Source organism: Astyanax mexicanus, chromosome 5, assembly GCF_023375975.1.
Source record: "Astyanax mexicanus isolate ESR-SI-001 chromosome 5, AstMex3_surface, whole genome shotgun sequence".
Lineage (NCBI taxonomy): Eukaryota > Metazoa > Chordata > Actinopteri > Characiformes > Acestrorhamphidae > Astyanax > Astyanax mexicanus.
In genome coordinates this window covers 56,532,673-56,559,421 of record NC_064412.1, presented here as the reverse complement: position 1 = coordinate 56,559,421, position 26,749 = coordinate 56,532,673, and the positions used below count along the sequence as shown (strand labels likewise).

Genomic DNA, 26,749 nt, shown 5'->3' with positions numbered 1-26,749 from the left:
CTTCTAAACACGTCAAATCCAGCATCTTACAGTGAGCTGATGAATGAATGAGTTTAAATATTTGTCCCTGATGCGTCCACACGTCTCTGTGTAACTGGAATCTTAGACAATCTTTCAGACAAAATACTTAGCAGGCCTTCAGCACTGTATAAATACTGTTCCAAAGCAATAATTGAACAAAGCTGTGGGTCACATCTGTCGGAGGGTTGGATTCATTTTTTTTAGACTGTCATTGACAAGCAGAATGTCATTCTCACTATTTTATTTGCTCATGACTCCTTAAATTCAGTATTTTTTCAATATTTTAAAATGTTCTGCACTGTAAATTAATGCTACAGTCAGACTAAAACATATGGTATGATTTCAGCACCCCCGCCAGGAAAAGCACCCCCTCTCAGGAGCGTATTTCTAAGTAAAGTTAATGCAATTATCTCCAATTATCTTTTATTAAGAAATCTGTTCGCAAGTGCTGCCAGGAGCAGGGGGGTTGTGCTTTTCATGGTGGGGGTGCAGATTTTGGCACTACTATGGTGCCAAATTTAGCACCCCCATCAGGAAAAGCACCACCTCTCAGGTGAGGCTGCAGGTGACATGATTATTTTTCATTATTTCTTACGAGTGAGAATAGCTTAGAACATTATCTTGGTTATTTCCATTTTCTAAGTACAGTCAAAGGCAAGAAGACATACGTGCATGTAATTAATTACTTTATAAACCATTAATAAGCATTTATAGCACATAAATAGGAAGTGTACCAAATAAAAATAATAGTGATTCCACGTTTGTTTATACTGTTAAACCTCAAATCTTACTAGATGCTTATCTTACTTTGTCTTTTCCATCAGTCATTATTAACATTTCTGTTAATAACTTTATTAATTTAACTATAATGTTTGTGTTGTAAGCGCACATAAAAAAACTCCTTTTTAAACTATTAATAAATCCTTTATAAAGGAGCATTATTTTTAAAAGTTGTACCCACATCGATACTTATGGCTGTTCTTCAATGTTCTCCATTTTTTCGTAGAATTTTACTAAAAATTAAAGCATGTTTTTTTTTTTTTTTTAGATGAAGTCCACACAGGAAGGTACCAAACAGCCCCTGTCTAGAATAAAGGTCTATCTATATAAATAAGCACTATTGTTGCACAAGAGCATTTCCAGTTAGAAGTTAATTGTGGTTAAAATTCTTTTCAGGGAAGATAATCTGTGCTTTTTGTGACCCAATACCTTTCTGGACCCTGGAGACCCAATTAAGATAATATGACCCTGTGAAACAGACTGAGGTTCAGAGATAAGAGCAGGAGATGATCAGGCTGAGGCAGCTGCCACAGCTGAATACACTCTTTCAGTAACAGCAGCAGCAGCAGCTCTCGGAATACTCCTTTACTCCTGGAGATAAGCATATAGCCGGGCTCAGACTGGAGTGTATGAATATGATAGATTATAAAGTATGATTTAAGACTGGCTTTATAGTTTCAGCTGTTGGCTAAAGTCAGAAATATCCAACAATTTCTTATGTAACACTTTTATTGTTATGTGATATTGATATGACAGTGTGTTATGAGTAAAGCCGCTCTGCCCTCTTTAATACCAACTTAGTAACATAGCAAAAAGGATAAATTCTTAAATATTCCAAAATATACTGTACATGCTTTTTTACATTGCAAAAAACTAAATCTTAGCAAGTGAAATTATCTAATTTCAAGGAAATAAATCATATGTTTTTCTCTGATAAAAAATGTTTGTCTTACTAAGCATTGCATAAGTGTAAGTTTGTTTTACTTATTTTATAAATAATGATCTTATTCAGTCTTGCGTAGCTTTTTTTTTACCTTATTTTAAATCATTTGAACTCAAAATAATCACAAACAGTCACCAGTCACAAGTAATTGTTGGATTTTTGTTTCCACAAACCCACCCAATCAACCAACCAACCAACCAACCACTCACCCACCCAAACAACCACTCAACCAACCAACCATCGATCAACCAACCAACCAACCATCCATCCATCCATCCAACCAACCAACCAACTAAACAACCAACCAACCAACTAAACAACCATCCGTCAAACCAACCAACCAACCAACCAACCAACCAACCAACCAACCAACCAACCAACCAACCAACCAACCAACCAACCAACCATCCATCCATCCATCCATCCATCCATCCATCCATCCATCCATCCATCCATCCAACCAACCAACCAACCAACTAAACAACCAACCAACTAAACAACCATCCGTCAAACCAACCAACCAACCAACTCACAAACTAGATATCTATTTCTGCCCAAAATTAGAGTACACAGTGTAGGCCAATGGTGAACCACAATACAGATCAAGAACATCACACAATTTCATCATCATGCTAACAGAGGAATTCAAAGCCAATCATAAATATGACAGATAGTAAACGCCTCGCCTCCATTAGAAGTGTGAAACAGTGTGAATCCCACCAAAACTGACCTTACCAGCCGTCTACTGACAATGTGCTCTTTCTCTGGAGCGTCTGTTCCAACTGCAGTTAATCATTTTCCTGCTCATCTTCAGAAAGAAGCGGTTCAGTGTGATCAGTATGTAGGCGCTGTCTGATCCTCTGTCTGCTGTTTCTCAGAGGAAGCCTTGTTGAGAGCAGTATTCACTGAGGCCTCCTGCCCTTCCTTCCCTACAAGCGGCACAATAAGAAGTCTTTTCTGAGAGCCCACTACAATTTTCCAGCATGCCGGTCGTCTTCTCTTCACAGCATATCAGATGTTGAGCCGTTGTTTAAGAATATCCTCTCAATGTTTGGTCTATACCAGGAAATACCAGTCTACCAATTCCAACCAAAAGAATTAAGACAAACAACGACATCCTCATCTATGAAAAACTATTTTTTTTGCTTTGACCATCTAGATTGATTTCTGATAGTCAGAACAGCATGAAACCAGATAAAATCAGATTTTTTTTCAATCAGCTCCCAAATGAAGGTCAGTCCATCCAAAAGTGAAACCAATTAACCCTTCATTCATGCATCCATCCATCCATTCGTCCAACCAACTATCCATTCAACCAACAAACCAATCATCCATCCATTCAAGCAAGCAACCAACCATCCATCCATCCATCCATCCATCCATCCAAATACATTTGAAAGTGTTTTGAAATGTGATTATAATCAGATTTGCTCAGATTAAGCAGGCAGCAGCAGCTAGGTTACCAAACTTTAGCAGACCACTTCCTACAGGTTTTTGAAGGGTTTTCTGATTCTTAGGGGAAGTATTTTGACTCTGTTCCAATGGGAAAGGTTACACTCAAAATCAAGGGGTAGGGGTACAAAATTAGAAATCAGATTGGGTCAAAGTCTAGACTCTCTGGATGCTCAAATTGGATTTCAATGCAACAAACTATGACCTCCTCAAATCAGTGTGTGATCCACCACCAAATACTGTTACCTACTGTTTGAGAAAGCAGCCTGCATGATATGCTGACCAAAACTGCACTGAGAATTTTCCCTGGACATCCTGTTAAAGTCAGAAGTCAGCCCATGTGCTCGAATCAGCAAAAAGATAATTCCAGCAAGGTGAACAAGGTCGTCTAGCACACACAGCGTGATGTCAGTGTTTTGTCTGGCTGTAAAAATCTGATTGTCCTCCAGGGGAAAAATACTATTATGGGAAACTCAAATTAAAGCAGGGAACATGTCCTCAGATGATATATCACAGCAGAGGAAAGGATATAACACTTCAGCGAGGGAAGCTGAACCCCTTCCCCCAATCACTGTCTGTTCCACGATTTACTGCTACTACATTTATGCTGCTCATCTTTAACTTTGGTGAAATTAAACCTGAAAACCAGTTATTCTGGCCTTCTAGGCTACTTTAAATTGCACAAATTGTTGACACAGATTTGCAAAAAAATGCACTCAGACACACACATACACTTTGTGTATTTTCTAGCCCCTGTAGAGAAGTATTTCCAATAGAATAGGACTCTCTGGAGCAGATAAACATGAACCTATTGACACAATCAGAGGCTCTGGAGATCCCCAGAGGAGTACCCCAAGGCTTAGTCTTAGACCCTGTATTATTTTTTTTATATTATATATTATCTTTATACAGATGATGCAATAGTCTGCTCAGTTGCTTCCTTAGGCTAGTTAGGCTATTAATGAGCTACAGGTTGTCTCGTTTTTAATTATCTAAAACTGATTCTTAATTATAAGAAACCAAATGTATGATCTTTTACAGAGTTAACTCTTGATTGGACTTGATTCCCAAGTACTTGGGCATTTGGTTAGATAACAGGTTGTGTTCTTCAGGGTGAATATTGTCACTCTAATGAAGAAATTAAAAGTCTTAATATGAATTTCTCATTTTCTGTAAATAAATGCTCTAAATGAGAATATTTTTATTTGGAATTTGGGAGAAATGTTATCTGTAGTTTACAGAATAAAACAACAATGTTTATACCTATAAATAGAAAAATAAGAGAAACTGATTTAGGAACTGAAATAGTCTCTTAATTTCCAATAATCCAGAGCTGTATATGGATATTTTTTTTTGCAGTGCTTGTGAGTATGTTAGTTGATAAAGAAATCTATTTTTTTTTAAGATTACTGGACTGGATCTCTCTAAATAATGAAAAATCTGAATGAAAAATGCTGATGCAATAAGCGTGCATGAATGCCAGGTTTCACAGAGCTATCTTAAAGCCATGCATGCGCAGACCTCATGCCACAGCGCAGGCGGTGGTGGGTAAACTCTCGGGGTTAGTGTTTCTCAGCTGGTGCGTGAGGAGAGTCTGAGCCCTGGCAAAGCCTGGCAGAGCAGAGCAACAGCTGGGCCCTGAGCAGCAGCATCAGGAGCCTTAAAGGAGAAGTCCGGTGAGAAATGGACTTGTTCTGTAGTGAAACAGGATAATGAGTACAGACTTTTGTAGAATAGCCTACACCTCCTTTCTTCACCTGCATTATCAAATACAGCACATGAATCTGATGTTCCTAACAGGCTTACAATGCCAATGATAGGGGCATAGAGCTACTCATGCAAATAAATCACTATTTTAACACCATTAACAAACTCAAAGTAGCTTTACACTTAATTGGTAGAATTGTAAGAGCCCTGACAATTAACACAAGTTACAATTTGTCAATTGATGAGCATGTACAAATATATATAGTATAGAGTTACAGATTGCAAAATGAATGAATTTAGTGGAAATGCATGAATTCCAGCTATTGCTAAAAAATATCTATAATATTAATTCAGCAAACTGTTCCCCTGGCCTACCTATTTGTCCGTGCTCTTTACTTTCGTCAACTTATTGTGACTTAATTTGTAGAACTACCTCTGTATATAAAAGGTGTTTTTCACTAAACTACATGGAGGTACTGAATGTATAAAAACAGTGTTTTTAATAATAAACTATCTGTGCACTTTTAAAGCTCTGAATGCCTCGTTGTAAATGTCAGGGCTCTAAAAATTCTACAAATGAAGTGTGCAGCTATTTTGAGTTTGTTGTTAATGATAGTGAACAAATAGTGATTTCTTTGCATGGGTAACTTTATGCCCCTATCACTCGCATTGTAAGGCTGTTGGGAGCATCGGCTAAAAGCTCTGTACTTGGTTTAGAATGGAGGGCTATTCATTAAAAGTTCATCATACTCTTTATCATGTTTTTCATTCACTACACCCCAAGTCCCCCCATTCATTCTACACAGTATTTCTCCTTTAACAAACAACACACACCAACGAGACAACGAGGTGTCTCCCATTCAAATGCATTTGGATGGGGACACCAGTTTACCTTTGAGGTTGCTCACCACCATGCATGGCTGGCCGAGGTGTTGTCCCTCAGGGAGGGTGTGGCAGGCCACAGGTAGGCCTTTTTCCTGCAGGACTATCCAGCAGCTGTCCAGCAGAACTTCACAGAAGCTGCGGCAGGGCAGCATGGTCACAGAGGCCTGGTCCAAGGGCGATTGGCACTGTGGCGCCAGCAGCAGGCACAAAAACCACTCCACCCCATGGTGGCAGCCTGAATGCACCAGCCAAGCCCACTCGTTTAAGGTGGATGAAACCTCCTCGGGTTTTGTGTGGTTCAAGAAGTTGGGTAAGGAAAAGTGCCCGGTGCCACCTGAAGAGCAGATGGGCCAACCAGAACCTCTGGCCAAACATTGAGATTGGGATTCCACTGGCAAATCCACAATGGACCCAGATCCTAATCCTGATTGAGCATCACTACCTGAGGATCTTTTTTTAGAAAAACCTGAATCAACCTGCATCATTTCCATTAAAGACTTGACATTACCCGTGTTGACACTGTCCTGGATCATAGGAGGTCCGGCAGCTGTGCTGGTGGTGTTCCCTGCTGCATCCGTACTTTTCGTGGAGACGGCTGGAGTTGGATCTTGGTCCCAGTTCTGCACAATTTTCTGGATTCCACTGGCAACGTCAAGGATTTCTGCTCCAACGTCAGATATGTCCTCTTTCTCCAAGGCTTTTCCACTGTTAGAAGCATCTTCTTCAGCCACTGGTTGAGCCTTTGTAGCGGTGCCACCATTGCTTTGCCACCAGAAAGCATTTGAAGGTGCTGCACAGAGCGCCAGGAGGGCCAAGCCCGTCCACAACCTCATATCTGACTCTGCACCAACCCTTTAACCAAATGGGTCATTCAGAAACTCTGTGCTTTACAGGAGATCTACACAACCTCCAAACCAAGAATGATGGCAATGGAAATCCCAATCTTCCAATCTCCCAAACTCCCAAACTCCCTCCCTCAAAACCTCCCCTCACCAGACAGACAGAAAGAAAGAGAGAGAGACAGAAGCAGGGCATACTATAGCAGGAGGGAGGGAGGGAGGGCTTAAGTGACCAGTTCCCACCCTTCACGTACCACCACTCCCCCCAGCACTGAGTCGATGAGTAGATGGGGACGTCCCAATAGACTGGACCAGAGTCTGCACTGAGAACACAGATGTGCACAGTCAGTCTCCTGAAGACCTTCCCAAAGCTTCCTCTTGGTGGAGTATTTCTCAACTTCTCGATCTAAATGATCTAAGCCCAAATATGACTCACCCAATTTGCTCAAATGCTGCTTGGCATTTTAGCTTGAGTAGCGTAGCTCCTTCAGTAATGGGTTGAGTGAAGAAAATAACATAAGCACTGGGAATTTCTACAGCTGTTTGCTATTACTTTCATCCAGAGTACGAGCAAACACAACATTTTAGAACCACAGCAATAAAAATGAATAATAAACATAAAACATAAGGAACAGATTTCTTTCTTTTTTGCCAATAAACAATCCGAAAAATGAAGAGGGTCGTTCAGCACCTGTATAATATCCAGTATGTCTATTTGACTCACAGATAAAACACGAATATCTGACCCTTTTCATTTTAAAGAATGTATCCCAACAATCCTGTCCCTTTATGAAAAGTATTTGCAGCCCCATTAATTAATTGTAATTAATCACATTTTTGGAAAAGCTGAGTTCATCTATTAGTCTGGAAAAGTTTGTAAAGTCATTATTGAGAGCTATTATTTACAAGGAAAAACACTGAACAGTGGGGAACCTTCCCAGGAGTGACCCGCCTACCGAAATTACTCCAAAAGGGCATGGACAACTCATCCAGGAGGTCAGAAAAGAACCCTGAACAACATTTAAAGAACTGCAGGATCTCACTCGCCTCAGTTAAGATCAGTATTAGTGATTCAATAATAAGAAAGAGAATGGGTGAAAATGGTCTCTATTGGAGAGTTCCAAGATAAAAAAACACTGCCGAATAAAAAGAACACAACGACCCGTCTCACATTTACCAGCTAACATCTTGATGATCCCCAGAACTTTGATTAAATATTCTTTGGACTGACGAAACAAAAGTGGAACTTTTTGGACGGTATATATCCCGTTACATCTGGAGTAAAACGAACTCATAATTTTAGAAAAAGAACATCATACTAAAAGTTAAATATGGTGGTGGTAGTGTGAAAGGGACAGGCATTAAAACTAGTCTTGAACTAAATGGCATTTTAAAGATTTTCTATTGGAAGCAACTATTAAAAATCTCACAGCAGAAAATTTCCCTGGAGAGTAGAGACAGTTACTCTGACATAAACAGGATAAACGCAGGTTAAATTTACTACAAACTATGACCTCAAGGCTTTGCATGAATTATTGTACAACAAGGACAGACGCTTTTTCTCTCCAGAGGCTTCAGTGAAATTCAATATTTAAAGAAGACCTTTTAGCCTGTGGAGTGTTTATGGTCATGTGTATGTGTGCTGAATGTTGCTGTATATGTTTTTCTTCATTTTAAGTGTGGTGACCCTACTTTTAGCCCTGAGTTTAAAGTAATAGTTAACAGATTTCTCTCAGTACTACTAATGGTCCACCATTAAAAGCCAGTGTGATAGAGATTAGGTTACAGCTCAGTGTAGACTGAGGCAGATGTGCACTGCAGTTTTCCAGTATGTTTTTTGTTGGGACATACACTATCTGGACAAAAGTAATAGGAAAATGCTTGTTCGCTGTTTCTACATAAATCAAATAATAAACTCTTAAAACTGGTTTATTCTGCTTTTGTTGGAAATTTAACGTTTTTGTGCTAATGTTTTTTTAAAAGGTGAGGTATTGATGAAGATCTCTGTAACCAGTTGACAAAGGTATTGTTATAAGCTATTAGCATTTTTAATTTCCAATAAAATAGAAGTTTAGATTATTTTTGCACTGGGTAGCTGTGGCTTTAGACATATATATATTTTTTAAATGTCTCTGGATAGTAGAGACAGTTACTGTACTTCAATATTAAGCAGGATGTTATATGAAGCACTTTGTTCATAACCTTGATTTTAGAAGAAATGGTGAATACTTTTGTTCTTGCAGTGTACAAAAAGAATCCCATAATAGTGCATCCCTAAAACACAGGTGCCCCACAGACTGATTAAAACCCTGACAACAGTCAATTGCTAACTTGGCAACTCAGGCCCACAATACAACATGCAGCAGTGCACAAACCCAACTTTTACATCATTATAAAAGATCACTGAAATAACATTGCTGTTCACATAAATGAGCTGGTGAGAAGTGCAGAAGCTCTGCACTGTTAAAATAGCAATCCACCAGAGCACAAGTCAGAGCACACCTGGATCTTAACGAAAATGGCGAGTGACACACTGATTGGTTTATTTCACCTTGTTCCCAAAAATAAACACACCCATGATTATTTAAAAGAATTAGTATATGCCTTTTGCATGTTTTGAATTGCACAAGGTGTACTTTTCCCGTCGTTATGATAGCAAAGATACAATGAAACGCTCTGAATCAAATTGCACAGTGTGCATTTGACAGCTTGCATGTATATCGCTAAAATAAGGCCCTTTGACTCAATTTGGCTTAAATTTGAATAGTGTATTCTAGCATATATTCTATAGATAATACATTGCATAGAATATTCTTTTGCAGTAATTCAATCCTAAATAAAGGCTCAATGAACACAATAGAATTAAACTGCAGCATCTTCCTCCAGAGTTATCAGATCTTCAGGCCTCTCAGAGAAGAACAAAAAGCTCAAACAGCTCTGCCAGCTTTCCTGCCTGGTTTCTGAGAAAACTACGAATCACAAACAGAACTTCTATTCATGTTGGTGGAGCTGCCTGGCATTGTTTTAAGTGACTGATCCACAGCAGCTGACAGCGTGGTTCATCTGATCTGCTGAATGTTTTCACCCACGTCTCTATGGCAGCTCATGACCTCACCAGGGCATAAGCTCGCTAATTTCTGAGGGCTGGTTTTCCCACCGAGTGAATCTGAACCGTGCAGAAAATCCCCTTCCCCAACTGTTCCATCCAGCTGCCACCCCTCTGTGCCCGCTCCAGAGGTTCAGACCAGCTCTCCAACAATCCCTCTCTGTCCGCCCTCACGACACGCTGATATATATTTTACATGCATGTAAGCACATACATATGCAGCCGCATACACACACTGCTCACACACACACTGCTCACTCACTGCTCACACTCCCCCATCAATCCAGAGGCCACAGAGTGACCAGCTGTGGTTCGTGAGCAGATAACTCACCCCCCTCCCACCACACAACCTCACCCTCACCCCGACCCGCAGCTGATATTACCCAACAACTACTAATCCATATACAGCTCTGGGGAAAAATAAGAGAGCACTGAAAAAAAACAAAAACAACGATGAGTTTCTTTGATTTTACCAAATTGAAAACCTCTGGAATATAATCAAGAGGAAGATGGATGATCACAAACCATCAAACCACCAAACTGAACTGCTTGAATTTTTGCACCAGGAGTAAAGCAGCATAAAGTTATCCAAAAGCAGTGTGTAAGACTGGTGGAGGAGAACATGGTGCCAAGATGCATGAAAAAAAAAAAACTGTGATTAAAAACCAACCAGCATTATTCCACCAAATATTGATTATTTCTGAACTCTTAAAAACTCTTTATGAATATTAACTTGTTTTCTTTGCATCATTTGAGGTCTGAAAGCTCTGTATCTTGTTTTTTGTTGTATTGGCTCATGTGTCAACATATCTCATAACACAGTGGTTCTCAAACATTTTAGATCATGTACCAAACAACACTTAAACTCAAACATCAACAAGAAAATACCACCTAAAAGTCATCCACAGGAACATATAAAAAAAGCAAACAAGGGATGAACAACACAATATATTATATTACGTTACATTGCAATCAGTGGATGCTTTCAACCATCACAGCATCGCTAAATAAAACAGCTACTGCATCACCAGAGTAAATTACTGTAAAAATTAACATAATAACTTTAAGAGTCACAAGCAGTACTACTAACAAAGCTAACCTGGGACAATGAAAACCTATGACAATGCTAAACTGGGACAATGCTAACAATGCTAACCTGGGACAATGCTAACATGGGACAATGCTAACCTGGGACAATGCTAAGCTGGGGCAATGCTAACAATGTACACCTGAGACAATGCTACCATGGAATAATGCTAATATGGGACATTAAAACTCACCATAAATCACTGATAAAGAACTGTCAAACCTGGTGTTGTAATTTCTTTAACTAGCAGTTTTTTTTATATATAATGTAATATAATATTTAGCATACAATTATTTGAATATTAAACCGGAACACAGTCAACTGCGTGGCGTCATTCCCACCTCCGGTCTCCGAGGTCTCTGCACTATTTAGATCTGAGGCTTTGGTATATAAAGTATATAAATGATTCTTAGTGATGGTCTCCAGGGTTTTATTATTTAAAGGTACGTATTTATCCAAAGAGAAACAATAGTAAAATGAGTGGAGAGCTTTCAGCAGGATCAGGGACTTTCACAGCAATTTTTACAGTTTATTTTTATAGACACAACTTTAAGAATTGACAATGGGAGGAAAGCAGGTTATTTAAAAATGTCTCTCTGGAGTTTACTCCAAACTGCTTGCCATATTGTCATATGTTGTTTTTAGTTTTTAGTACAATACACCATCATGGGGGCGTATTATATATTTTTTTCCACTGGTGAATCAACTGTTCTCAGCCTTCCTCCCCCTTCCTCTCTCTCTCTCTCTCTCTCTCTCTCTCTCTCTCTTTTTTTCTTCCTTTCTCTCAGTAGAGTAATACACAGCGCTGGTGATGCAGGAACATGACCTGCAGCATCCGCAGAGCATGTAAACATCCACAGGGTGGCAAAGCACACGAGCAGCAGGGCTGCGAGAGCTTTATTCTCCACAGAGGCCGTTAAATGAAGATGTCAGTGTTTATAAAGGCAGAGAGGGTCAGTGTCTTGGGTCCGTTCCAGCTGTAGATAACAAAGCCGAGCATGTGCTGCATGTTGTAGGCATGACAGCCGCATGCTTCACCTTCACCCCGCATGTGTCTGAGTCTGACTCTCCACATCTGTGTATACATAATAAAAAAAAAACGAGTGGAGTGAACTCTTGTAGCTCACGCTGGAGTGGGGCCAGATTCAGCCTGGTGTAAATTTACCCTGTAGTTTTATTTATTCTAGTACTTTAACAGTTTATGTAAAAGTTCAGAATAAAATAAAGAAATGGAGCACTCGAGACCATGCATCACAGTGATTGGCCGATGTAAAAAGAGCATGAGTCTCCATTGTTCTCTCTGTTTCACAGTAAAAGTTAAATTTGTAGAATAGATATTATAATTATCTGCTTGGTCTCTGTGTTGTTATAGGCTGTAAGAACAAGCATCATTTTTTGAGCTGCTGCAGTAACTCTGTTTTGCTGTGCTCTCAATACTATGTTAATTCAGCTTAACTTTGATGTCACTGTTTATTTATGTTTATTTTAGTGTTGCCCCTTTAACTTGGGATTTTTGGTTATATGTATTTTTATTTAATTTGTATTTAATTGGGATTTTTGGCTATATGTAGTTTTATATATTCTAGTCCTTTAACAGTTTATGTTAAAGTTCAAAATAAAATAAAGAAATGGAGCACTCGAGACCATGCATCACAGTGATTGGCTGATGTAAAAAGAGCAAGAGTCTCCATTGTTCTCTCTGTTTCACAGTAATAATGCTGAATTTTTTTTTTTCTGAAGCGGTTTGCTTGTGGTAAGAACGTGATCTGGTCTCGATGCGACCGACCTATCAAATAAACGTCTTTTTAATTGAGGTAAACTGCTGATAAGGCACAGTTTAATCTTATATACAGTATTATCCATATAATATAGTGCTATGAACAACAACAAACGCTGCCTCCGCTGCTCCATGCTGTTTACACATGCAGTAATGTGCAGCGTACACTGCTCACAGCCACGCTACACTTTTAGCCAATCAGAGGTGATCTGTTTTTATGTATGAATTTTCTCCCCCTCCACTCCTCCACCGGACTAAAGCAGCATTATTCTGGTTCACCAGAGCACTTTTTTATTTTTTTACAAAAAACAGCTCACATAGCATTCATTCATACTAGAGACCACAACTAGACATTTTAAAATGAATGAAACAAATGATGGAATGAGACCTTTAAGATCTGATTATATACTATTTATTTTAGGTTTTCTTCAAAATTGTATTAATATCGAGCTTTTTTGACAAAAGGACATTTAACAAATACTCAAAGCTTGGCATGCTGTATCAGTTTCTTGCTCTTCTTTGGTTTGTTGGTTAGTCAGAAGCTCCAACAGCTGGTTTGGTCGGGTCTTTTGGATCTGGGAAAGCTCTCAGAGGAGTGTGGGGCATAATTGCTTTTAGTCCCAACAAAAAAACTGAAATGCCCTCCTGAAAAAAGCGCAGTGAGCTCTATCTGCAGCTGTCTCTGAGGCACGATGTTCTCAGGGCTGTTCTCAGTCTGTTTCCTGACCAACTCTCCTCTTCTTCTGTTTGGTTTAGATTCATGGAGCCAGCCGGAGACCACACATGGGGACAGCGGGTATCACTGCCGGGCTTTGTGTGAGGGATTATACTGCCATCTCGATTCAGACGTGGAGAAGCAGCTTTGTGGGTGTTTTTTCTGTACCGCCTGATCTGAGTCTGGGTCTGACCGTGTGTGTAGAGAGTCTGGATCAGAACCAGACCTGCTCTCTGAGTGGGGGTCTCTGTATGATGTGTGTTGGTTGGGTGGTCTAATTGTGCTTAATGGCTTTTAATGATTTCTTATCTGTGGCTAATTGTGTTCTGCTGACAGAAGTACCGCTTTTCCCATACACACACACACACACACACACATGCAAGTTCATGTGTGAGTGTGTATAATGTTACTGCCATAGTATGTATTATGTGCCTTTACAGCTCTGTTAAAAATAAGAGAGCACCTAAAAATTATGAATTTCTTTGATTTTACAAAATTTAAAACCTCTGGAATATAATCAAGAGGAAGATGGATGATCACAAGCCATCAAACCACCAAACTGAACTGCTTGAATTGTTGTACCAGGAGTAAAGCAGCATAAAGTTATCCAAAAGCAGTGTGTAAGACTGGTGGAGGAGAACATGATGCCAAGATGCATGAAATTAAAAAACTGTGATTTAAAACCAGGGTTATTCCACTTATATAGCACTCAAAAACAGCAGTAGGCTATGAAACATTCAACCAGCTTCTCAGCATTCATCATTATAGTCACACCAGTACACAGGGATGGGACGGTTACTTTATAAAGGTAATCCATTACAGATTACTATTCAATTACAGATTATCCGTTCAAAATTTTTCATTGTGATCTCAGAAGTTACTATTTTATAGTAAAGCAAATTGATTTCTTCACAGTACTACTTATTTAAAACATATTATTTGTATTTTAAAGCCCAGAAAATTAAAGAAATCTCCAACATGGGAACTTTGCATGGACAGGACAAAAAAATAAGTGTTTAAAGGTTTTTTTCTAATAATAATACAGTGTAATTGTGATAAACAAAAACATAATTACTAAAGTATTATATAGAAAATAACCTTCACACACAAATCAACTGTATACTGCATATTACAGTGAAACCATGCAGCAGCTTAGTGAAAAGAGAAAGGAAGCAGCGCCACCTCGTGTACATGAGTGGAAAAACACACTAAGCTTCCCCACATCTGTACATTTTTGTTCAATAGCCTCAGGTTTTCCATTTCAGCCTCCATTTACACCTTATAACACACATAATACACACATTCCAAACTGAACACTTCCTCAACATGACTTTACAAGTCCTCACTGATTCTCCCATCATCAGCTTATTAATAAAAAGCTTTAAATAAAAGAAGGGTTCACTGACTTACGCATTCACTGCCCTTACTAGGGATCTTAAATGACTACTACTCTTTAAGTAAATGTATTTAAAAAAGTACTGGTTTTAAAACTACTTAAAGTATAAAAGTAAAAGTAATGTAAGGAGAACAAATAAAGACAATGAGAAGAAAAGCTTAGGCCACGCCCACAGAGTCCTATAGAGCACAACATGTTTAATCCCTATTAATAAAGTGATAGTTCCGAGCTGATTAATGCCATAAATTTCACATATTTCCCATGTAGTTACTTGATGATGCGTTTCTAAGCAATAAAAAGGTCAGAGATTGTTCCCTGAATAGCACAAAGCTTTTACTGATTCAGAGCTCAGTTCATGTGTGTTGAATGCTTTAAATGCGTATTAATGCATGTCGGTGAGGAAGTGTCGGAATTCATTTTAGACACTGTTTAAAAAGAAAAGTCTCTTCCAACACAACTTCAATCTATTATTTGTACAGTATATAAAGAGAACCAGATAAAAAAAAAAGACAAATTTATTCTACTTGCTTATTTTATGAGGAAATTGATCCAGCAATACATATCATTGAGTGGAAAATATATATGTAAACCTTCGCTTTCAGTGTCTGGTGTGACTAATTGTAGCCCATTCCTCCGTTACAATACAACTTTAACTTTTAATTTCGGTGGGATAAGGTTTTCCTCATATATCCACAAATCATTGTTCCAATAGTTACAACATTAACCAATGTAAGAGAGAGGCCTTCAGTTGTTTAGAAGTTACCCTGAGGTCCTTTAAAAGGAGGGTTTCTGGGGAACAGCCTCCATTTCTACAATCTATGGCTGTGAATTGGTAGAATTGGATTGGTTCTACCACAGGGTAACTTCTAAGCAACTGAATGCCTCTGTCAGATTGGTTAATATTAATGTTCATGAGTTCACCGTATAAGTAGAACATGAAACAACTCTTTAGAGATGTTTTTTTTTTTAGAAATTGTCATTCCATTGATTGAAAACGGTTGACCCCAATTTCACCTTTAAATTATATGGTAATCCTTATATTTTTGTACGTCTCATTTTATACGTTTATTTGGTTCTTTTTATGTAGTGTTAGGACCTCCATAAATATCAGATTAAGTTTTTTGTCAAATTCATGCAGAAACTTTTAAGCACCACTTTAGTTAACACACTTTTCTCAACTTTTTTTTAGATATGTTTTTGCTTTTTGTGTGTGTTTTTGGGTCTATTATACGGTCAAAATCAATTCAGCAGACTACACTGTGTTATATGTGTTCACATTTTACAAGACCAGCTCAGTTGAATCTTTTCTCGGGTTGTGAAAGTTCCTGCGGTCGGTCTGTGGGGTCTTTCGGGTTATTAACAGTCTATTGAAACGCGTTTTTTTACAGTCGACTCTCACGCAACGCTGAAATGAAGCATTGACTGCAGAAGGCACTTGGTATTTGGGCACAATGGCATCACTGAGGGTTCTCTGCCCATACTCCAACTTAACAATGCAGCATTCAGAACAGTCAGCTGGAGAAGAACAATCCCTTATTTATCATTACAGTGATTCATCCATTTAACACTGCTCAAATTAAATTTAACATTTTTAACACTTGTAATGAAGTACTGTGTGCATGAAACTGATCTGCAGACAGTATTAAAGAATTAAAATATTACAGACTTTCCCTCATCTCTCTTTACCAGCTTACAATGCTACATCCCTGAAGTTTTATATGATTTCAGACAGTTTAAACCCAAATAATTTAATGTTTTTTATTAAATTGCTTAATATAATTAATAATAAATAAACATTACATATATGACTTTATTACTGCACTCCTTCTTCTCCTGTCAGATTAATTCTAATTCTCTTCTCTGCTGAAACTAAGTCTCAGTTCTTAATCATGTTAATCTGAGCTAAAGGCTAAAGCTGCTGTTTCCATGTGGGTCAGCCAGACGTCTTCCTGTAGCAGTTTTTTTTTTTTTTAGTTCAGTTATTTTTCTTATAGGCCCTGCATGGCAGTTCACTGCAAAATTATGAACACCTCATTTTGACCTATTTCTAGTTGCTGACTGGACCTAAAGAACTTAATTGGCAAAAATAAAGGCAATGGCAAAAATGGAGGTGTTATAATGTTTTGACTGGTTTTGAGTGTATTAACAAAAGAAAAGAAGCTGAACAGATAGAGTTTCTAGTGTCTAAAATCAAATTGAAGTCAATGTAAGTGTAAGAAACATAGTTTTTTTCATTTTGCATTTCCCATACCCATTCCTATACTAACTTTTTTTCTGCAATGATATTTGATGCTCTGCCAAATGGAAAAAAAAGTGTCTATTGAGTTTTCAGTGAACCGATTCACAGTCCTTCTGCTGCACATCTTGGAAAGTGTCTGGATTCCAGCTTGTCTGCATGAAGAACAGTAATTGTGAAGGCTCTTTCTTTATGCCACTTGCCCTTCATTCACAGCAACTGCTGTTCAACCAAGGCAGAGAAGAAGAGCAGAATTGTGTCCTGCAGAGATTTATCATCCAAGTGTGCCAATCCTTTTCCTTTTTAGCAGGACCCCTAGTGTTTTAACACTTGTTGGAGTTTTTGGTTGTTTAAAAACTAGCCTGAGCCAAAACTGTAATCACAGTATAGAGCATGATGGGTCCAAAAAAGAGTGAACCCTGAAAATCAGAAATGAGTTATAGAGGTATACTCTAAATCCCACCGGCACTGGGTTGTGGAACAGTGGAACTAATGCTCTTGTCGCTAAATGCAATCAAATCCTCATCGCAATGCTTCAAAATCTACTAGAAGACCTTCTGTGGACAGTAGAGACATTTCTTCAACATCACTTCAACCAAAGAGGAACAAACTATTTTAAAACCCTTGATTTTAGAAATAAAAGCTATGAATGAACTTGAATTTGGGCAATCAGAAGCTGTTTTTATGTGTCTGTTTTGGAGGCTGTTTTGGGCATAAGGTGTGTGTATATGTGTGTGTGTGTGTGTGGGGGGGGGGTGTTGGTAAATCATTAATTAATAAGATGCCATTTCCTTCAATCTGGTGTATTTTAACACGTTGTTAATCACCCAATTTTTTCCTACAAATGTGACTTAACTGTGTGACTATTATAGAAGTCAGACGCAGCTCCCTTGTCAGCAGCTCTAGCTCTGTGCAGCTCACTGCAAACTTTATCCACATTTAAACACACAAGCAGCTAATCATAATCATACTTTACCTACCCCTACTATACATATATGTATATATATCTAGCAGCTGTGCTGCATAAGTAGTAGTCATGAATAATAAAAGACAATACTTTTTACACCTTTGAATGCTCAGATTGAGAAATCTGAGATTACTGTTGTTACTGTTGAGTAAACGTGCACTAAAAATTGCCATTAATGAGGTAAATTCCAGCTCTCTTTATTACATTTCTTTATCTAGGCTAATAAATTAGAGTATGCTGTTTACATGACTGATTAAAAAAAAATACATTTCTGATTTTTAATGGAATGTAATGCATGTAAACTCACAGATTCATCTATCCAGAGTATCAACTCTGTATGTGAGAACTGAAGAGGTAATAGACATCTGTTCATGGAATAATCATACCATGCATACTGTAAACAAGCTCAGCAAACAGCTGTGTGAGGTAGGAAGAGTCCAGATGTGCTTTAGTATTAAATTACACACTACCATGACAGGGTTGAACCCCATGTCTGGGTTCATCTAATCATACGTTTCCTGACAAGATGCATGTGCAATAAATGCATGTAAAGATGCACTGAGATTGATTAACATTGATAAATGATGAGCTAAAACAGTATAATCTGAGGGATAGTGTTGCTATTTTCTCAAACACAAAGAAAAACAGATCTGAGCTCACGCCGTGCATCAGCTCGCACGAGCATTTGTCAGAGTTTCCAGAAGCCCGGCAGGCTGGAAACTCTGAGCGTTCTGTTGGGATTTTAACAGAACAAACTGATTCCTGACTGAAGAGAGGGGCAATAATAGAAGAAAAAACGATCTATCCATCACATTTTTGTCTAAACGAAGGATGTGAGGAGCCTGGGCAGTCTGAATGCATTAACACTCATCAGCAGTGATGGTCAAAAACACGTTGTTGCCCGGACTGATTACTTTTGGAAAATCTGGATCAGAGAAAATGCCGTTTCTGGACAGTTCCAGAACAAACACTAAGAGGAAATGAGCTCGGCTTGAGAGAAAGGAGCCGAGAAGAACAACTGGCATCTGTTTCCTACTGAATACTGATATATTCTGATGTTTTTCTGATGTCTCATATACCATATATATATATATATTATATCCTAGGACCTGGTATCCACATATGTGGACATCACATTTTGCTCTACATGGGCCTGGTGTCCACTTATGAGGACATTATACTCTAATCACCTAGTGGTGGCAGAGGAGTTTAAAACATTACAGTTTCGATTTGTTCAGAAATTTAAATGAACAGTAAATACAGTAAATGTTTCCGTTTTTTGCTTTGTTATATGTTGAAGCAGCATTTCCAAGCAAGCCATATTGATAAAACAATTGGCAAAATTGTTGTTTCTACTTTTGTTTTGCCGCTTCATTGAGTTCTATCGAAATATAAACCTAAAGTCCTCATATGTGGACATAATTTGTCTCAGAAACTACATCATGTAAAAAGATAATTCTTTGTTGTTACACTAATCAGGTGCCAATTAGACCAAATAGCAAAAAGAAATTAGAAATGCAGAGCTTGCAGAAGTCTTAGGAGGTTAAAATGATTACACACAAAAAAAAGTTGCCCACCTAATCATTGTAGTTGTTTTATTCTATAAATACAGACAACATTTATACCAAATTCCAAATAAAAATATCGTAATTTAGAACATTTATTTACTGAAAAAGACAAATGGTCAAAATAACATATGTGAAATAAAATATGCAGTGCTTTTAGACCTCAAACAGGTCTAAAAGCAAAAAAAAAGTTAATATTCATTTAGAAAAAACAACAGTACTGATGTTTTAATTCAAGAAGAGTTCAGAAAGCAATCTTTGGGGGAACAACCCTGTTTTTTAATCATAGCTTTCATGCATCTTGGGATCATGCTCTCCTCCTCCTCCACCAGTCTTACACACTGCTTTTGTGTGATCTTATTCCGCTCCTGACGCAATAATTCAAGCAGATCAGTTTGGTGGTTTGATGGCTTGTGACAATTGATCTTCCTCTTGGTTATATTCCAGATGTTTTTTTTTTACTGAAGTTAAACTATATGCTGATTGGTGTAATCTTTATAATTAATTAGGATGTATCACATTTAAAATTAAAACTAAACTAAAAGAACCATTTTAGTACCATCTAGTACTAAGAAGCATTATTGAGTATACAGTCTGCAGGAGCTCAGAGGCCCAGGAACACAGGAGATTCATGTAGCAACATGTCACATTTTACAGTGACATATTTTACTATACCAACATACATGCTTTAATGTAGTTGAGGTTGTATATATTGTACAGCTGTGGAAAATAATAAGAGACTTTTAAATGATTAGTTTCTCTGATTTGACTATTTATAGGCATGTTTTGGAGTAAAAATGACAAGTTTTTTATTTTTTCAAATTTTCTCCCAATTTAGCTAGGCCAATTGTCCCACACATTCAGCTGCTACTCAGCTTTATATGCCCCCCATTACTAGTGATGCTCCAACACCAGGACAGTGAAGACTAGCACACGCCTCCTCCGATACATGTGAAGTCAGACTCCGCCTCTTTTTGAACTGCTGCTGATGCTGTAGTATTGCCGAGTTGCATCACAGCGCTAACGCTCGGAGGAAAGCGCAGCGACTCGGTTCTGATACACCAGCTCACAGACGCAGCCTTGTGCTGATCCACATCACCGTAGGAGTGATGAAAGAGGGGAAAGAGTGCCATCTATTGTACCCACCCAGGACAATTGTTGTCTCTCGGGCTCTGGCAGCTGATGACAAGCTGCATGACTGGGATTCAAACCACCCAGTGCCCTACATTTTTATTTTAGTTTTATTTTATAAACAACTGACAACATTTCTCCCAAATTCCAAATAAATATAAATATAAATGAATTATTAAATAAACATATTGTCATTTAGAGCATTTATTTGCAGAAAATGAGAAATGTCTGAAATAATAAAAAAGATGCAGAGCTTTCAGACCTCAAATAATGCAAAGTAAACAAGTTCATATTCATAAAGTTTTAAGAGTTCAGAAATAATCAATATTTGGTGGAATAACCCTGGATGGTTTTTAATCAGAGTTTTTTTCATGCATCTTGGCATCATGTTCTCCACCACCAGTCTTACACACTGCTTTTGGATAACTTTATGCTGCTTTACTCCTGGTGCAAAAATTCAAGCAGTTCAGTTTGGTGGTTTGATGGTTTGTGATCATCCATCTTCCTCTTGATTATATTTGAGAGGTTTTAACTGGGGTTAAACTATATGAAAAGGCATTGGTTAATCTACACAGAACTGTATTAATACAACTTAATGCAGTGCAGGAATAACTTCCTTTAACAGAAGATTTATTTTTGTGTTTTTGGCTTTGTTGCATTCGTAAAAATGTCTTTACAAAAAAGAATAAAATTTGTTTAGATATTACAATTACATTAGTAGTTTCCTAACCTCATTATTTGAAGTTTAGAAAGTTTATAGAAGTTATAACAAGTTACCCTCCTTTTTTATCCGCACAAGAATGGGTCAAATAACATAAAAAAGTTAAAACTTATTCATTTAAAAATAATATAAAACTCTAAGTTAAAAGTTACATAAGCTCCTGTAGACCTACCTGAGCGCTGTGCTCCTGTCAGCATCCCGCTCAGCAGCACCAGGTACACTGATATTCCCATTCTGCAGCAGAAAGCCAGCATCTTCTCCAGCTCATCCACTTTTTAAATTTAATTTGGAATATTTTTATCAATAAAGCACATGTTTTTCAGATTTTACAGGGAAGCGGTGAATCTCTGAGGTGTGAGTGTACAGTAATTCCAGAGAGCATGGTCTTCTTCCCTCAGGGGAATCCAGACTGAGCTCTTCTTCAGCTCCAGCTCAGAGACACTGTACAGTACAGAACGGTACACTGACTCAGGCATTCAGTACAGAACAGACTCCCCAGGGTCCTAAACGCCTCATTAAAAATTACCATCCACTGAACTGAGAACAGCGGCTTTAGCACAATGCTGCTAATTCCTTTCCTTTCGATGCATTGGAAACCCACACAAAATAAATTAAACTCCAAATAAATTAAGTTTGTTGTAAATAAAACTAAAATTAATATTGTTGTTTAATTCTATTATTCTAACTACGGACAACATTTCTCCCAAATTCCAAGTAAAAAATGAGAAATGGCTGAAATAACAAAAAGAGAGGCAGAGCTTTCAGACCTCAAATTATGCAAAGAAAACAAGTTCATATTCATAAAGTTTTAAGAGTTCAGAAATCAATCAATATTTGGTGGAATAATCCTGGATGGTTTTAATCACAGTTTTTTTCATGCATCTTGGCATCATGTTCTCCTCCACCAGTCTTACACACTGCTTTTGGATAACTTCATGCCTTCACTCCTGGTGCAGCTCATTATTTTAAACTGTCTTTTATTTTTTTTCAGAGCTGTATTTCCTGCTTTATATATATTTAGTCATTTCTTCAGTTTTCTTGTTTAAAATTTCCTTTAATGTAGAATTAACTCTGAGTTTAATATTATGCAAAACTCTTTGTCAACTTTTTTTTTGTATACTTCATATGTTTGTTTTTTTTTCACTTCATAAACACTTCAAATATCCAAAACATCATTTATTTGAATCATATGTTTCTATGAGCCGTTTGGATGGCTCCTCCCTAATTGTGATGTCACAATAAGAAAACAATGTTTAATACCTTAAATATATTTAACTTAGACTTTTTGTTTAACAACTTTAATTTGTTAATTTTATAGCACATAACCTGCATGTTAAGATACAGGTACAGAACATGTTTGACTGAACCTGATCAGCTCAATACAGCATTAAAGTGTGCGCTGGTTTTGAGGTTATATACTGATAAATATGCTGATGAGTCTCTGTTTTTCGTCTCGCTGTGGGATTATGGTAAAAACTGGATGGTGATATTCAGGGTCCGTGTCTCGACACGCCGGCAGCATCTGTGCTGTCAACAGTGCTTCTGCTGATACATTCCATCCTAATCCACGTCAAGATACCTTCTGGCCTCACCTGCAGCCCATAAATACAGAACACCGAGCAGAAAACTGCTGCAGCACCTGATACACATCACATACAGAGCACTATCAGATTATTAGATTATCATAGATTATCAATTCACATATAACACACATATTACAGAGCACTATCAGATTATTAGATTAGATCAATTCATATATTACTATTCTACATTAGGCTAAAGCTCATTTACTCCAGCAAATGTTTATTTTTCTGTTAAAATCCATTTACAATAGTGTACATATGAACAATAAACCCACTGTTACCAATAAATAAGCCATTCAAAGTGTTGGAATAAAATTAGTTTTTACTTATCTCAACTACATTTGAGTATACAAATAAAGTACATTTTTGCTGTGTTTATTTAAAGTTCCATAAACTTCATTGCTATCAAAAATGCCTCGATTCTGATTGGTCATAACTTATTGATTTTGTTTGTTTTACATTTTTAATTAGAATATTTAATTATTTTTATTTATCTTAGCTATTATTATATTTATTTGCTCATTTTTGATATATATTTTAGGAAACATTACATCATGTGAGATCTAGATTCCTTTAATCTAGATTAATCTCTCAGTGTGCTCTGAATTTATTACTATTCAAAACTCACTTTTTCTGTGCTTTTTCTTAAATTTTCATTTGGGTCTTAACTGCCCCTAGAAACACTCCTATCACCCAAAAAATCCACCCATTCCTTTTTTTGTGGATCACTTATAAGAGTTTGGAAAGTAAGAAGTTTTGTGCTTCCATTGCAGTTAAGCATAAACCAGCAACAGCAACAGATAATTTGCATAAAAGTGACAGAGCCCTTAAATGGCTCATTCTGAAAGAGACTTAAACTGGTAAGAATAGAGGAGGAGAGATCTCTTTTAAAAAATTAATGGAGGGACTTAAACATTTTATTAATTATGTGTTTATTTTTTTAAATAATAATACAAAAGTCATTATTCTTTGGCATCATGCAGATAACCCTCTACAGCACCATCCGTCCATGTGATGCGACTGATCTGCCAGCAGAGAGCACTGCTTTCACAGCACAGTCAACACTAAAGTGGACTATTTATTCAATATTATCTAATATATAAATATTCAGATATTTATTTTTACAGGATAATACGGTTGTATAATAATAATATGCTCAGTTTTTTTTAAAGGAAAGCTTAATTCATAAAGCTCTTTTCTGCATATTATTGCAAGATGCATTTGAGTGACATTTGCATTTTTCAGAGAATCAGTGCTGCTGAATTTATTAGAAGATTAGGAGATGAATTCTTGTTGACACTTGTAGAAACGCATAAAGAGTCCCACAGGAATCACATCAAACTGTTTAAGTCTTTTCATGAACAGCTTTAATTATCTATCTCAGGGATTCACAAATCTGGTGCCATTTGTGTTACACAATGTGTTACACTTATATATAGAACCAGTCAAAGGTTTGGATGCTTTTCTATTTTATTATATTTTCTACATAGTAAATGAATAGTGAAGTGATCTATCATACTATGAAGGAACACATAAGAAACCATGTAGTAACTTAAAAACAGTGTTAAACAAACCAAAATACTCTTGGTCCTGATGAGAGTGTCACATCTGGTGCTGTTAGCTCCTCTGTTTCTCACGCACCCAGCTCTGACAGAGGTTCTCAGTCTAACAACTACATTACCCAGAACGCACCACCCGCTGACACGCACACACCCAGTCACACGTCACCTCACCTGCTCCAACCAGGAAGCCCCGAATATTAGTCTGGCACTATTTAAGGACACCTCTCACACACTTCTGTGCCGGGTATTGTTGGATTTTCCTCATTACTAAGCGTTACTCTCTATTGTCTCTGTTATCTTCGTGTATGACCTTGTTTTGTTTTTTCTCGACGCCGATTTTTGGATTATCTCTGATTGTGGATATTTTTGTGTATGACCTGGACTGTTTCACGTTTTTCGATTTTGGATTACCTCTGATGTTGGCCTGCTTGTGTTTGAACTCTGGACTGTATCTCACTCATGGTATGGTTATCTCTACGTTGCTTCTGTTTACCGGTGCTCTAACTTTGTTTGTACGACTACCCTTTTTTCTGCCTGCTATTTTAATAAACAACCCGTTTTACTGCATCTGCGAGTGTCTGTATTCTGTGCACACCATGACAGAGAGCCAGTTCCATCATCATAACATTTTTGGTAGCCTTTCTTTGTGATAAAGTTCTGGAAATTCTTCTTTTTGGATTAACTGACCATTATTTTTCACTTAAAGTATTTTCTAAACTTTAGTTAAGTAGTTCTTGCTTCTCATAATCTGGATTAGAACATTTCGCTGTCTACCTCTTTTACATGTTTTTAACCCCTTTTTTATCTACAGGGGTTGGACAATGAAACTGAAACACATGTCATCATTTTAGTTTGAGATTTTAGGTTTCATGTCTAAATTGGTGCAGCCTGGTGTTCAATCTTCATTAATTGCACATTATTGCACCAGTAAGAGCAGAGTGTGAAGGTTCAATTAGCAGGGTAAGAGCACAGTTCTGCTCTAAATATTGCAATGCACACAACATTATGGGAGACATACCAGAGTTCAAAAGAGGACAAATTGTTGGTGCACGTCTTGCTGGAGCATCTGTGACCAAGACAGCAAGTCTTTGTGATGCATCAAGAGCCACGGTATCCAGGGTAATGTCAGCATACCACCAAGAAGCACCAACCACATCCAACAGGATTAACTGTGGATGCTGTAAGAGGAAGCTGTCTGAAAGGGATGTTCGGGTGCTAACGCAGAATTTAATGTTCACCTCAACTCTCCTGTTTCCACCAGAACTGTCCGTCACCACAATAAACTATTGTGCTCTAAAACCAGGTGTTTCAATTTCAATCTCCAACCCCTGTAATAATGGAGCAATTTAGGTGAAATTCATTCATTTTCTTCTCTGTTACAATAGCAGCAGCCAGAAAGACAGAAAGACAGAAAGACAGATGTACGACTGGCACACACATCAGCATTACTGAGTACTTCTGTCTGTATCACAGCGGAAGGACTGAAGTGATCTATCAGTCTAAGTTTAGCCTTCGCACTCCACCGAACCAAGGCTTGGACCTTATCTCTTGCACCCCACCAACCCCCAACCACCAACTTAACCCCCACCCCCACCCCCGGCCGGGTGGCTGGTGCAGGTATTTTTAGCTGGTGAGGCGGCAGCTGTGGAAGCATTTATTGGCCGTTAGCTGACAGTGACACCCAGGGTGCCCCGGGGCTGAGTGACGTTGTGCACGGTGTGAGAGATACAGCGCGAGAGGAGAGCCTGAGTAATACAGAGTGAAGCTCACGCACCATGCATTCACACGCCTGAGAGCTTCACAACCAGAGCTGAGAACATCTCTGAGGACTTTACACACAATATCCTGAATCCTGAGATACGGATTCATCTGCACTGGTGGATAAATCAAGGGAAAGCATCATCTCCAGCTCTGTGGAACACCATCTGCAGCTTCTGCTCCGGCATAATCTATCTCTACGTATCTCCAAACCACAGCAGGGGTCAGAGGTCGGCTCGATTAAAGATTTGAAGATTGGAGCAAGTTGACACTGGAGGTCAAAAACCTCTCAAGAGGCTCAAAACTCAAGAGGAAGTCCTGGGAAGGAGCGTTTTCTCAGTATTGGGTCTTGGAGACTCGAAGATCACAGTTATTACAGGTAGGTTTGCTTTATAATGGCCTCTCGAGAGAAGATTGCAAAGCAAAAAGTCATGTGTTGTTTTAACTTACTCTCACAGAGAAAGTAATTGATTTTAACTCTTTCTCAGGGTTTAAATACTGTAGCTCAACACTATTTG

General features: G+C 37.9%; 2 protein-coding genes across 14 annotated transcripts in view; one reads left to right on the top strand and one right to left on the bottom strand.

Annotated features, from left to right (window-relative positions):
• Positions 1-21,750, bottom strand: part of LOC103044405 (collagen alpha-1(XVIII) chain) — a 50,659-nt gene extending 28,909 nt beyond the window's left edge. For 10 of the 12 annotated variants that reach the window (XM_049479872.1, XM_049479874.1, XM_049479880.1 and 7 more), the window contains exon 1: positions 5,796-6,290. In XM_049479872.1, the coding sequence (XP_049335829.1) occupies positions 5,796-6,279 (484 nt within the window). In that variant the 5' untranslated portion in view covers positions 6,280-6,290. The other 2 variants (XM_049479883.1, XM_049479884.1) reach the window with 2 other exon arrangements.
• Positions 21,751-26,180: 4,430 nt separating this feature from the next.
• Positions 26,181-26,749, top strand: part of obsl1a (obscurin like cytoskeletal adaptor 1a) — a 36,709-nt gene continuing 36,140 nt past the window's right edge. The window contains exon 1 of one of the 2 annotated variants that reach the window (XM_049479862.1): positions 26,181-26,610. The gene's annotated coding sequence lies outside the window, so the exon portion shown is untranslated. The remainder of the gene's footprint in view (positions 26,611-26,749) is intronic. The other variant, XM_049479863.1, reaches the window with a different exon arrangement.